The 14024-nt window shown below is 39.0% G+C and overlaps 1 protein-coding gene and 1 pseudogene across 1 annotated transcript; both read left to right on the top strand.

Annotated features, from left to right (window-relative positions):
* The first annotated feature begins 1708 nt into the window (after window positions 1-1708).
* Window positions 1709-2639, top strand: LOC102285640 (olfactory receptor 8B3-like; annotated as a pseudogene).
* Window positions 2640-12769: 10130 nt separating this feature from the next.
* Window positions 12770-13713, top strand: LOC102286492 (olfactory receptor 8B3-like). The gene is given in 2 exon segments (XM_014479905.2): window positions 12770-13051; window positions 13054-13713. Coding segments are annotated over 2 exon segments (939 nt in total). The 5' UTR covers window positions 12770-12772.
* Window positions 13714-14024: the final 311 nt, after the last annotated feature.

Consider the following 14024-nt stretch of genomic DNA (forward strand, 5'->3'; position numbering starts at 1 on the left):
ATCCGCACTTCTAAAGTTTGCATTTGGCAATAGATTAAGGAATCAACTTAATTATCATTTCTTGTTAGCAATTGAAGCTCTTTATGTCTGTTTGGACCTCACTAAAAGGAAGGGAATCGAGTTAGGATGCTTACATGTATATGAAACATATTGTTGCAAAACTTGAAAATTGCTTCATTTGAAAATTTTCAGATAAAGAAATAAAGAGACCTGTAAATAAGACTCTTACAGAAATATGTCCATTTAGGAAATGGGCATAGAGAGGGACTGAAGCAGTGTTCTAGGTTTCCCTTCAGAGGTGAAGATAATAAAGAGATGGGAATTCACTGTGGATCTACCTGAGGGAGGCACAGTCCCCAGAGTAAAGCAAAAATAATTAAAACAGTAGGTCCATCAGAGTTAAAGGCAGATTACACACAGGGATCTTAATTTCCTTATTACACCTCAGGGAAGAGACTTAGAAAGCTTTTACCCAGTTTTTAACCAACAGCATTACATCATTAAACTCACATTAAATCTTTCTGTGTCTAATTACTAGCAAGTGTGATAATTAAAGGCTTTGACTCTTTCTACTGCTTGAAAGGACAATATAATCAGAAATTATACTAGATCATAAAAATTTCCTAAGCATATGTCTAGGTTGTCTCCTCTTAGAATCAAGGAAATCAAGCCTAAAGAATCTGAAATTACATTTCCAATACCAACAGATAAGGGAATCAGCTCTGTGGTTTTCTAAACTAAGAAGGATGAGTTTCTGAATTTAACTTACATACCTAATTCAATTTACAATACTTATTCCTTGTCCTTGTTTTGAGACGAAAATTGGGGAACCGAATATATGCCTAGTCTTTCTCATTGTGTGTAGTTCTAAGACTCAAGTGATCCCAGGGGATCTGTTGGAGAGGGATCAGAGAATGTTCCAAAACATGAGTGGGCTCAAAACATATCAGTCAGGAAGTTTCCTCTAAGAGATTAAAGTTCTCACTCTTTTATGTTTATGACTTTTACTTTGTGACAAGGGAAGTTACTTAATTCTCATAGACTATTTTCTTGGATTACAAACAGAATTCTTGGTTCTGACCATATGAAGTCTAATGTGTATTAGAAGCCAGCGCCTAGTTGCTACAGTCACTGCTTGGAGTTCTACTGATGAGGGAAGACCTCAAGTGAATGAGGAAATGTTGAGATGAGAGTAGAATGATAGTGTCCTAATCCATCTCTCTTCCCTCTTGGTTTTTTCAGCTGGTATGTTTGCATATGGTAGCAATGGCCTTTCCTCTGTAAGCTGTTTGTGATATCCTTTGCTATATTTAGCTTATAAAAGCTCCATATCATGACAAAGGTGAAGACAGATTCTATGGGACTAGGTTGGGATAGTGTCAGGCATCCACAGTGTTTGTACTCTTTAGTGCTGAACTTTCCTCGTGGCTCAGTGCTGAGAATCCATCTTCTAATGCAGGAGATGCAGGCTCAATCCCTGGGTCAGGAAGATCCCCAGAGATGGAAATGGCAACCCACTCTAGTATTCTTGCCTGGGACATCCCATGGACATGGAACCAGTCCATGGAGTCACGAAAGGGTCGGACATGACTTAGAAACTCAACAACAGCAAAAATACTCTTTTGTAGGATGAGACACAGTGGGAAGAGCTGAGTTGTTCTCTAATTGAACAATTTCCTCCTGTATCCATAGATTCCCTTAGAGAAGAATGGCTCCTGGATGTGTCTCTTTTGTGACCGAATTCAATCTGTTGGGATTAACAGACTGACATGATCTCCAACTCCCTCTGTTCTTCCTGTTCCTAGGAATGTACATGTTCACTGTGCTGGGAAATTTGGGACTGATAATGCTAATTGCACTGAATTCACACCTACACAACCCCATGGACTTTTTCCTCTTTAACTTGTCCTTCATATACCTCTGTTATTCTTATGTATTTACACCCAAAATGCTAATTAACTTCTTATCAAAGATGAATATTATTTCTTATATGGGATGCAAGACTCAGCTCTACTTTTTCCATTTTTTTCATCATTACTGAATGCTATCTGCTGACATCAATGGCCTACTACTGTTATGTGGTCATCTGTAAACCACTCTTGTATAATGTTGTCATGTCCCCTAAAGTGTGTTCCACCCTTATGCTTATTTCCTACTTGATGGCATTTTCTGGTGTCATGGTTCACACTGAATGCATACGGAGACTGACCTTCTGTGATGCAAACAACATCAACCATTATTTGTGTGATGTCTTTCATCTGCTCAAGCTCTCCTGCACAGGTAGCCACATCAGTGAGCTGGTAGTTTTCATTGTGGTGGGCATCAACATCATTGTGCCCAGTTTCACCATCTTTGTCTCTTATGGTCTCATCCTCACCAACATCTTCCACATCAGCTCCATAGACAGCAGGTCCAAAATCTTCAGTACCTGCTATCCCCACATCTTTGCTGTTTCTCTCTTCCTTGAATCATGTACATTTATGTGTCTCAAACCTTCATCTGGTGGGTCTATGGATGAAATAAATCTCTTCTGTATTTTACACCAATGTGTTGCCATGATGAACCCTTTAATCTACAGCTTGAGAAATAAAGATGTGAAAGCTGCTCTGAGAAAATCTCTGAGTAGGAGAGAATTTTGAATTGATAGAATATCTCTCTGTGCAGTTGGTCACAGGGCAGAAAGGTTCTGTATTTAATAATTTTGTTGACAATCTTTTTGTTTCTTTTTAACCAGGTAGAAGGAAATCTGAGTCGTCTCTCAATTTATTTCCACTCTGTGTAGAGCCATACTTCTCTTTTACCTAACCATTTGCTGAATTTCTCACCGTCTCTCATTTATTAACACTTATTAGAAAAAAGTATTACCTCTTGCTTTTTTTTTTCTCTGTTTGAACATATTTCCCCTCTGGAAATATAAAACTGCTCTATAGATGATGAAACATGGAACATTAGGGTGACATAGTGTCATTGAGGATGTCTTATTTTGCCACTTGCCATTGGAAGGATGAATCAGACAATTTTTCTCTTCCTGTCTTTTCAATCTTCCTTGAGCAAGAATGTATCTCCTTAAATGCCTGAGATGGAAGGTTCCATAATGACTGCTAAGTATAAACCACTTTACTTCTCTAAACATTACACACTATATTTTCCTGGAAAAATTTTTTCTTAGTTTGCACATCCAGTCCTGCACATAACATGTTGTTAAAATGTATGACCTGGATGTGAGAGCTAAGTTCAGAGTAGTACTTTGCTTCTACTTTGCGTCATTGTTTTTGTTTCAGTAAACATGGAAAGGAGAAAATACTCTAATTTGAAAGTTGACTTTCAAACTTTGTCTTTGGGTGGTGTATGACTTTTTCTTAAGGTGAATATCAGAAAAGTTTATGGCAGTATCAAAAAAGTTTTTTGGATACGTCTCCTCAGCCTAAGAAATAAAAGTAAAATTAAGCAGAAGAGACTGCATGAAATTGAAAAGACGTTGTAGAGCACAAGAAACTTAGCAAAATAAAAACTCAGTCTACTGAATAGGAGAAGATATTAGAAAACATTATGTCTGAAAACAGGCTAATAGTATTCAAAATATAAAAAATAACCTGTATTACTCAGCATCTAGAAAACAAATAACCCAATTTAAAAATGTGCAGAGGAGTATTTTTTCAAAGACATATGGATGACTACCAGACCCATGAAACGATGTTCAACTTCACTTATCTTCAGAGAAATGCAAATCAAATCCAATGAGATACCTCATTACTGTTAGAATAGCAAACAAAAAGGCAATAAGCAAAAACTGTTGGTAAACATGTACAGAAAAGGGAACTCTAGTACACTGTTGGTGGCATGTAAACAATGGAAAACAGTATGAAGGTTCCTCAAAAATTAAAAATAGAACTACCATACAGTCCAGCCACTCCACTCCTGAGCATTTACCTAAAGGAAACAAAATCACCAATCCAAAAATATATACACACCCTGAAGTTCATTGAAGCATTATTGGCCAAGATATGTATGCCTAAAGGCTCAGTGATATAATGGACGATTGGATAAAGGAGACGTGGTATATATTTATACAATGGAATACTTCTCATACATAAAAAAGAATGAAATCTTGCTATTTGAGAGAACATAAATGAATTTAGAGAATATTAAGTGAAATAAGTCAGATAGACAAATACTGTATGATTTCACTTATATTTGGAATCTACAAAACAGAAAAAATAAACAACGTAGGCAAGCAGAAACTGTTACAGATACAGAGAATAAACAGATTGTTGTCAGAAGGAAGGAAGAGGGGGCAGGAGAGAAGTTGGTGAGAGACTTTAAGAGATATAATCTTCCATGTGCAACATAAACAAGTGATAGGCATGAACAGTGTGGGGAATATAGTTGATTATTATGTAGTACCTTTGAACAGTGAAAGTTGGTAACAAGACATATTGATGTTAATTTCAAAGTGTATCAGTTCAGTTCAGTTCAGTTGCTCAGTCGTGTCCAACTCTTTGCGACCCCATGAATTGCAGCACACCAGGCCTCCCTGTCCATCACCAACTCCCAGAGTTCACCCAGACTCATGTCCATCGAGTCAGTGATGCCATCCAGCCATCTCATCCTCTGTCGCCCCCTTCTCCTCCTGCCCCCAATTCCTCCCAGCATCAGAGTCTTTTCCAATGAGTCAACTCTTTGCATGAGGTGGCCAAAGTACTGGAATTTCAGCTTTAGCATCATTCCTTCCAAAGAAATCCCAGGGCTGATCTCCTTCAGAATGGACTGGTTGGATCTCCTTGGCAGTCCAAGGGACTCTCAAGAGTCTTCTCCAACACCACAGTTCAAAGGCATCAATTCTTTGGCACTCAGCCTTCTTCACAGTCCAACTCCCACATCCATACATGACCACAGGAAAAACCATAGCCTTGACTAGACGGACATTTGTTGGCAAAGTAATGTCTCTGCTTTTGAATATGCTATCTAGGTTGGTCATAACTTTCCTTCCAAGGAGTAAGCGTCTTTTAATTTCATGGCTGCAGTCACCATCTGCAGTGATTTTGGAGCCCCCCAAAATAAAGTCTAACACTGTTTCCACTGTTTCCCATCTATTTCCCATGAAGTGATGGGACCAGATGCCATGATCTTCATTTTCTGAATGTTGAGCTTTAAGCCAACTTTTTCACTCTCCACTTTCACTTTCATCAAGAGGCTTTTTAGTTCCTCTTCACTTTCTGCCATGAGGGTGGTGTCATCTGCATATCTGAGGTTATTGATATTTCTCCCAACAATCTTGATTCCAGCTTGTGTTTCTCCCAGTCCAGCATTTCTCATGATGTACTCTGCATATAAGTTTAACAAGCAGGGTGACAATACACAGCCTTGACATACTCCTTTTCCTATTTGGAACCAGTCTGTTGTTCCATGTCCAGTTCTAACTGTTGCTTCCTGACCTGCACACACATTTCTCAAGAGGCAGATCAGGTGGTCTGGTATTCCCATCTCTTTGAGAATTTTCCACAGTTTATTGTGATCCACACAGTCAAAGGTTTTGACACAGTAGAAATAGCAAATCAGCTTATTACCCATTCAGTTCAGTTCAGTCACTCAGTCGTGTCCAACTCTGCGACCCCATGAATGCAGCACACCAGGCCTCCCTGTCCATCACCAACTTCTGGAGTTCACTCAAACTCATGTGCATTGAGTCAGTGATGCCATCCAGCCATCTCGTCCTCTGTCGTCCCCTTCTCCTCCTGCCCCCAATCCCTCCCAGCATCAGGGTCTTTTCCAATGAGTCAACTCTTCACATGAGGTGGCCAAAGTACAGGAGTTTCAGCTTTAGCATCAGCCCTTCCAATGAACACCCAGGACTGATCTTCTTTAGGATGGACTGGCTGGACCTCCTTGCAGTCCAAGGGACTCTCAAGTCTTCTCCAACACCACAGTTCAAAAGCATCAATTCTTCGATGCTCAGCTTTCTTCACAATCCAACCCTCACATCCATACATGACCACTGGAAAAACCATAGCCTTGACTAGACGGACCTTTGTTGGCAAAGTAATTACCCATTAGGAACTAATATTGTTGGTAAGTTATACCTTAAAAGCAAACAAACTAACAAATGTATAGAAAAATAGATCAGATTTATGGTTACCAAAGGCAGGGATCTGGAGAGAAGAGCAAGTGGATAAAGATAGGATAAATATCCAGTTCTAAGATAAATAAGTACCAGATGTAATATACAATATGATAAATACAAGTAACACTGCTAAATGTTTTCTGTGAAAGTTATTAAGAGAGGAAATCCTTAGTTTTCTCAATACAAAGAAAAAGGATACTTTTTTCCCTTTTATTTGGTATCCATATCAGATGACGGATGTTCTTATTGTGTGTGTGTTTTTTTTTTTTAGTCAAATATTTGTGTTTAATGATTTATTTTATTTTTATTTTATTTTATTTTATTTTTAAACTTTACATAATTGTATTAGTTTTGCTAAATATCAAAATGAATCCGCCACAGGCATACATGTGTTCCCCATCCTGAACCCTCCTCCCTCCTCCCTCCCCACACCATCCCTCTGGGTCGTCCCAGTGCACCAGCCCCAAGAATCCAGTATCGCGCATCGAACTTTACTTCATGATGCATGTAAATCAAATCATTATACTGTACACCTTAATCTTACACAATGCTCTATGAAAAAAAGTGAAAGTGTTAGTTTATCAGCAGTGTCCTACTCTTTGTGATTGCATAGACTGTAGCCCAGAAACTCCATGGAACTCTCCAGATAAGAATATTGCAGTAGGTAGCCATTCCCTTATCCAGGGGATCTTTCCATCCCAGGGATTGAATTCAGGTCTCCTGCATTGAAGGCAAATTTTTCAACATCTAAGCCAACAAAGAAGCAGATTATATTTCAAAACCCAGAAGAAATTAATAAAATGGAAAAAAATTCCATGTGTTTGGATTTGAATATATCTTGAATGCACTTATCAGATATATCATTTATAAGCATTTCTTCCCTTCTGCTAGTCCTCTATTCATTCTCTTGATGGTATCTTTGAACCGTCAACAGTTTATTTTTTTATTTTTTTTAATTTTATTTTATTTTTAAACTTTACATAATTGTATTAGTTTTGCCAAATATCAAAATGAGTCCGCCGCAGGTATACATGTGTTCCCCATCCTGAACCCTCCTCCCTCCCCATACTATCCCTCTGGGTCGTCCCAGTGCACTAGCCCCAAGCATCCAGTATCGTGCATCGAACCTGGACTGGCAACTCGTTTCTTACATGATATTTTATGTTTCAATGTCATTCTCCCAAATCTTCCCACCCTCTCCCTCTCCCACAGAGTCCATAAGACTGTTCTATACATCAGTGTCTCTTTTGGTGTCTCGTACACCGGGTTATTGTTACCATCTTTCTAAATTCCATATATATGCGTTAGTATACTATATTTATGTTTTTCCTTCTGGCTTACTTCACTCTGTATAAACAGTTTTTAATTTCGTATTGTTCAACATCCACTTTTTTTTGTTTTGCTTTTTTCATTTGTCCTTTATTAGTCATATCTACAGATAAGGCAATGGCACCCCACTCCAGTACTCTTGCCTGGAAAATCCCATGGACAGAGGAGCCTGGTGGGCTGCAGCCATGGGGTCGCTAATAGTCAGACACGACTGAGTGACTTCACTTTCACTTTTCATTTTCATGCTTTGGAGAAGAAAATGGCAACCCACTCCAGTGTTCTTGCCTGCAGAATCCCAGGGACGGGGGAGCCTGGTGGGCTTCCGTCTATGGGGTTGCACAGAGTCAGACATGACTGAAGCTACTTAGCAGCAGCAGCAGCAGTCATATCTAAGAACCACTGTCCATCCCAAAGTCAAAAAGATTTACTCTGATGTTTTTCTTCTAGGAGTTTAATAATATTACCTTTCATAATTAGATATAAGCTTTATTAGTAATTAACTTTCTTACTTTGTGGAATGCTCCAAATTCATTCTTTTAAAATGGACTTAATTATTTTAGTAGGTTTTGTTGAAAAGACTTCCCTCTCTACCACATAATCTTGGCATCCCTGTTGAAAATCAAGTGAACATAAATGGAGTGGCTTATTTTCAGACTCCCTAAGGTATATATATATATATGTTTTTCCCTCACATGTGTGTACGTAAATGCAGTGAATTCATATCTGTGCTCTAAATATTCATTTTCTTTCACTTCATTTCTCTAATGTGCTTGCATCACTATTTTAAAATATATTTATTTAAAATAGTTTTATTTCCATTGGTTAAAAACAGAGGTGGACATGGTGTTATAATATTTTCAAACTACAATTTTCATCATTTGTGACCATCGTGAACAGTAAGACAGAGGATAGAGAGGTAAAGGTAAGAACTTTTACACTTTTTCTCTCCTGAACTCATTCCTAGAACAGCTGCTTACCTTACCTATTAATATTCCTCAATAGAACTAAAAGCCTTCTTCCAAGGAGATAATAGGAAGTGAAAGTAGAAGGAAAAACAATTACCAGTATGTTCTCCATCTGTTCAGTTCAGTTGCTCAGTCGTGTCTGACTCTTTGCGACACCATGGACTGCAGCACGCCAGGCCTCCCTGTCCATCACCAACTCCCAGGGTTTACTCAAACTCATGTCCATTGAGTTGGTGATGCCATCCAACCATCTCATCCTCTGTCATCCCCTTTTCCTCCCACCTTCAATCTTTCCCAGCATCAGGGTCTTTACTAGTAAGTTAGTTCTTCATATCAGGTGGCCAAAGTACTAGAGTTTCAGTTTCAACAACAGTCCTTCCAATGACTATCCAGGACTGATTTCCTTTAGGATGGGCTGGTTGGATCTCCTTGCAGTCTAAGGGACACTCAAGAGTCTTCTCCAACACCACCATTGAAAACCATCAATTCTTTGGCACTCAGCTTTCTTGACAGTCCAACTCTCCTTACATGACTACTGGAAAAACCATAGCCTTGACTAGATAGACTTTTGTTGGCAAAGATATATCTCTGCTTTTCAATATGCTGTCTAGGTTGGTCATAACTTTCCTTCCAAGGAGTAAGCATCTTTTAATTTCAAGTCTACAATCACCTTCTGTAGTGACTTTGGAGCCCCAGAAAATAAAGTCTCTCACTGTTTCCACTGTTTCCCCATCTATTTGCCATGAAGTGATGGGACCGGATGCCAAGATCTTAGTTTTCTGAATGTTGAGCCTCAAGCCAACTTTTTCACTCTCCTATTTCACTTTCCTCAAGAGGCTCTTTAGTTCCTCCTCACTTTCTGCCATAAGGGTGGTGTCATCTGCATATCTGAGGTGATTGATATTTCTCCCGGCAATCTTGATTCCACCTGTGTTTCATTCATCAGCCCAGCGTTTCTCATGATGTACTCTGCATATAGTTAAATAAGCAGGGTGACAATATACAGCCTTAACATACTCCTTTCCCAACTTGGAACCAGTCTGTTTTTCCATGTCCATTTCTGTTGTTTCATGACCTACATACAGGTTTCTCAAGAGGCACGTCAGATGGTCTGGTATTCCCATCTTTTTAAGATTTTTCCACACTTTGTGGTGATCCACATAGTCAAAGGCTTTGGCATAGTCAATAAAGCAGAACTAGATGTTTTTCTGGAGCTCTCTTGCTTTTTTGATAATCCAGTGGATGTTGAAACTTTGATCTCTGGTTCCTCTGCCTTTTCTAAAACCAGCTTGAACATCTGGAAGTTCATGGTTCACATATAGTTAAAGTCTGACTTGGAGAATTTTGAGCATTACTTTATGAGCGTGTGAGATGAGTGCATTTGTGTGTAGTTTGAGCATTCTTTGGCATTGCCCTTCTTTGGGATTGGAATGAAAACTGACCTTTTCCAGTCCTGTGGCCACTGCTGAGTTTTCCAAATTTGCTGGCATATTGAGTGCAGCACTTTCACTGCATCATCTTTTAGGATTTGAAATAGCTAAACTGGAATTCTATCACCTCCACTAGCTTTGTTCATAGTGATGCTTCCTAAGGCCCACTTGACTTTGCATTCCAGGATGTCTGGCTCTAGGGGAGTGATCATACCATTGTGATTATCTGGGTCATGAAGATCTTTTTTATATAGTTCTTCTGTGTATTCTTGCCACCTCTTCTTAATATCTTCTGCTTCTCTTATATCCATACCATTTCATCCTTTATTGAACCCATCTTTGCATGAAATGTTCCCTTGGTATCTCTAATTTTCTTGAAGAGATCTCTAGTCTTTCCCATTCTATTGTTTTCCTCTATTTCTTTGCACTAATCACTGAGGAAGGCTTTCTTATCTCTCCTTTCTACTCTTTGGAACTCTGCATTCAAATGGGTATATCTTTCCTTTTCTCCTTTGCTTTTTGCTTCTCTTCTTTTCTCAGCTATTTGTAAGGCCTCCTTAGATAGCCATTTTGCTTTTTTGCATTTCTTTTTCGTGGGGATGGTCTTGCTTCCTGTCTCCTGTACAATGTCATGAACCTCCATCCATAGCTCTTCAGGCACTCTATCAGATCTAATCCCTTGAATCTATTTCTCACTTCTGCTGTATAATCATAAGGGATTTGACTTAGGTCATTCCTGAATGGTCTAGTAGTTTTAAAGCTGGTCACAAGTCTGCCATTTGAGAAGCCTCAAAATGAAAGTTAAATTTGTTTCATTTTTGGAAAAGGTAAATGTTCTTTCACATTAGTTTTTATTCTGTCAGAATATTATAGAAAAAACAACTGAGCAACTAAACTGTGCAACTGTTACAGTTTAATGTTGGAAGAAGGAAAGAAAGATTCACAACCGCCTAACTACATAGTCCCTAGTGAGAAGAAACTGATAACTTCAGTTACTGAATTTTTACAGAAAGTGACCGAACAGGAGAATCAGGAAGAAATTTCAGGTGTGTGTTAGAGTTATAAACTGTAAATGTATAAAATATAGAAGGGACATCTGTGCTGTATGCTTAGTCGTGTCCAACTCTTGTGACCCCTTAGGCTGTAGCCTGCCAGGCTCCTCTGTCCATGGGATTTTCCAGGCAAGAATATTGGTGTGAGTTGCCATTCCCTTCTCCAGGGTCTCCTGCATTGCAGGCAGACTCTTTACCAACTGAGCTATGAGGGAAGCCCCCATAGAAGGGACATAGAATATTGCAAATTATTTCAGCGATTTCCCACAGACAGAACAAGTGAAATGAGTTATTTCAACATTTTAAAACATTGAGATAAAGAAATAAAGAAACTTCAAAGTGGGACCCTTTGAGAAAACATATTCGTTTAAGAAATGGACATAAAGAGGGAATGAAGCAATGAAGTAGCTTTCCTTTCAGTTGTGTAGATAATGAGGAGACAGGAATTTACTTCGATCCACCTGAGAATATTCAATCCCTAGAGTGAAGTGAAAATGTTAAAAGAGTCCCTAAAGAACTAAAAGACAGATCATGAACCATGTGTATAGTTTCCTTCTTTTTTTGTTTTAATATATGATCTATTCCCTGGGGAATTGTTGGAGCAAACCTGTAGTCTGTTTTTAACCATGTGGCTTACATCATTACACTCATATTAAATCTTCTGTGTCTAATCAAGTTGCAAGTGAGGTAATAAAATGCTTTATTTTCCTCTACCTCTTGAGGGGACTGAAAATAACCAGAAATTATGGTAGTTCATAAAGTTTTTGTGGGCATACATCAATGCTGTCTCATTTTAGAGTCAAAGGAATCAAGCTTCAAGAACCTGACATTACATTTCCAGTACCAACAAGGTGAGGACTAATGATAAGGGAGCCAGCCCCGAGGTTTTCTGAGCTAAGGAGGGTGAGTTTCTGAATTCATCTTACATGCCAAATTCCATTTACAATACTTATTCCTTGTTCTGAGATGAAAATCCAGGGTCCATTGTTTCTCATTTTGTGTAGTTCTGGGAGTCAAGTGAAGCTAGTGGATGAATCTGTCAGAGAGGGATCGGAGACTGTTCAGAGACAGGAGGGGGTCTCAAAGGACACATCAGTCAGGAAGTTTCCTCTAAGTAGGTGTAACTCTCACTCTTCTAACTTTATGGCTTTTAACTCTGTGACAAATGGAGTAGAAAGCATATTAGAAAGCATATTTTTGGTTTAGACCATGTCACAGATAATCTGTGTTAGAAGCCAGGCCCAGGTTGCTAGGATCACTGCCTCCAGTTATAGTGGTGAGGGAAGAGTTGAAGAAAATAAGGAAATGTTGAAATGAGAGGAGAACAATTGTATCCTAATCCATCCATCTTCCCCTTGGATTATCCAGCAGGTATGCTTGCGTATGGCAGGACTGGCCTTCCCTCTGTAGACTGTTTGTGATGTACTTTGCTATATTTAGCTTATAACAGCTCTAATAAAGGTCAAGTCCACATCATTCTGTATTGTAATAATGGTAAAGTCAGATTCTATGGGAACAGGTTGGGATAGTGTCAGGCATTCCCAGTGTGTATACTCTTTTGTGCTGGGCTTCCCTGGTGGCTCAGTGGTACAGAACCCTCCTGCTGATGCAAGAGATGTGGTTCTATCCCTGGGTTGTGAAGAACCTCTGGTAAAGGAAATGGCAATTCACTCCAGTATTCTTGCCTGGGAAATTCCATGGACACGGGAACCTTGAGGGCTACAATCCAGGGGGGTCACAAAAGAGTTGGACGCAACTTAGTGACTAAACAAGAACAAAACTGAGCTCTTTTGTAGGATGAGACACTATGGAAGAGCTGGGTTGTTCTCTAATGGAACCCTTTTGTCCTGTATCCACAGATTCCCTCAGAGAAGAATGACTCCTGGAAATGACTCTTTTGTGACTGAATTCATTCTGTTGGGATTAACAGACCGACCTGATCTCCAACCCCCTCTGTTCTTACTGTTCCTAGTAATGTATACGATCACTATTTTGGGAAATTTGGGATTGATAATCCTAATCTCACTGAATTCAAATCTGCACACCCCCATGTACTTTTTCCTCTTTAACTTGTCCTTCATAGATCTCTGTTATTCTTCTGTGTTTACACCCAGAATGATGATTAACTTCACATCAAAGAAGAATATCATTTCTTTTTTTTTTTTTTTTACATGGGGTGCATGACCCAGCTCTACTTCTTCTGTTTTTTTGTCATTTCTGAATGCTATGTGCTGACATCAATGGCCTATGACCGCTATGTGGCCATCTGTAACCCACTTCTGTATAATGTGGCCATGTCCCCTAAAGTGTGTTCCAGCCTTGTGCTTGGCTCTTACTTGATGGCATTTTCTGGTGCCATGGCTCACACTGGATGCATGCTGAGACTCACCTTCTGTGATGCAAACACCATCAACCATTATTTCTGTGATGTCCACCCTTTGCTCCAGCTCTCCTGCACAAGTACCTATGTCAATGAGCTTGTAGTTTTCATTGTGGTGGGCATCAACATCATTGTGCCCAGTTTCACTATCTTTGTCTCTTATTGTCTCATCCTCACCAACATCCTTCAAATCAAGTCCACGGAGGGCAGGTCCAAAGCCTTCAGCACTTGTACTTCCCACATAATCGCTGTTTCTCTGTTCTTTGGATCAATGTCATTCATGTATCTCAAACCATCTTCTGCTGGTTCTATGGATGAGGAAAAAATCTCTTCTGTATTTTACACCAATGTGGTTGCTATGATGAACCCCTTAATCTATAGTTTGAGAAATAAAGATGTGAAAACTGCTCTGAGAAAAACCCTGAGTAGGAGATAATTTTGAATAGAGTATCTCTCTCTGTGAAGTTGGTCAAGGGCAGAAAGTTTCTGTGTTTAATCATAGTAACTTTGTTGACTATCTTATTTATTTTTCACCATGTGGAAGGATAGCTGGGTCATCTCAATTTATTTCCACTTTTTAGAACTGTTCTCTCGTTTCTTACCATTAGCACAATTTCCTTTCCTCATTTTCTCCCATTTATTAATAGTCTTCACAAAAATTTATTAAATCTGTTTTTTCTATCAGTTTGAACTTTTTCCCTGTTGAAATAGAAGACTTGTCTACTGATGATTAAATCAGGGAACATT

The sequence above is a fragment of the Bos mutus genome, chromosome 29, assembly GCF_027580195.1.
Source record: "Bos mutus isolate GX-2022 chromosome 29, NWIPB_WYAK_1.1, whole genome shotgun sequence".
In the NCBI taxonomy this organism is placed as follows: Eukaryota; Metazoa; Chordata; class Mammalia; order Artiodactyla; family Bovidae; genus Bos; species Bos mutus.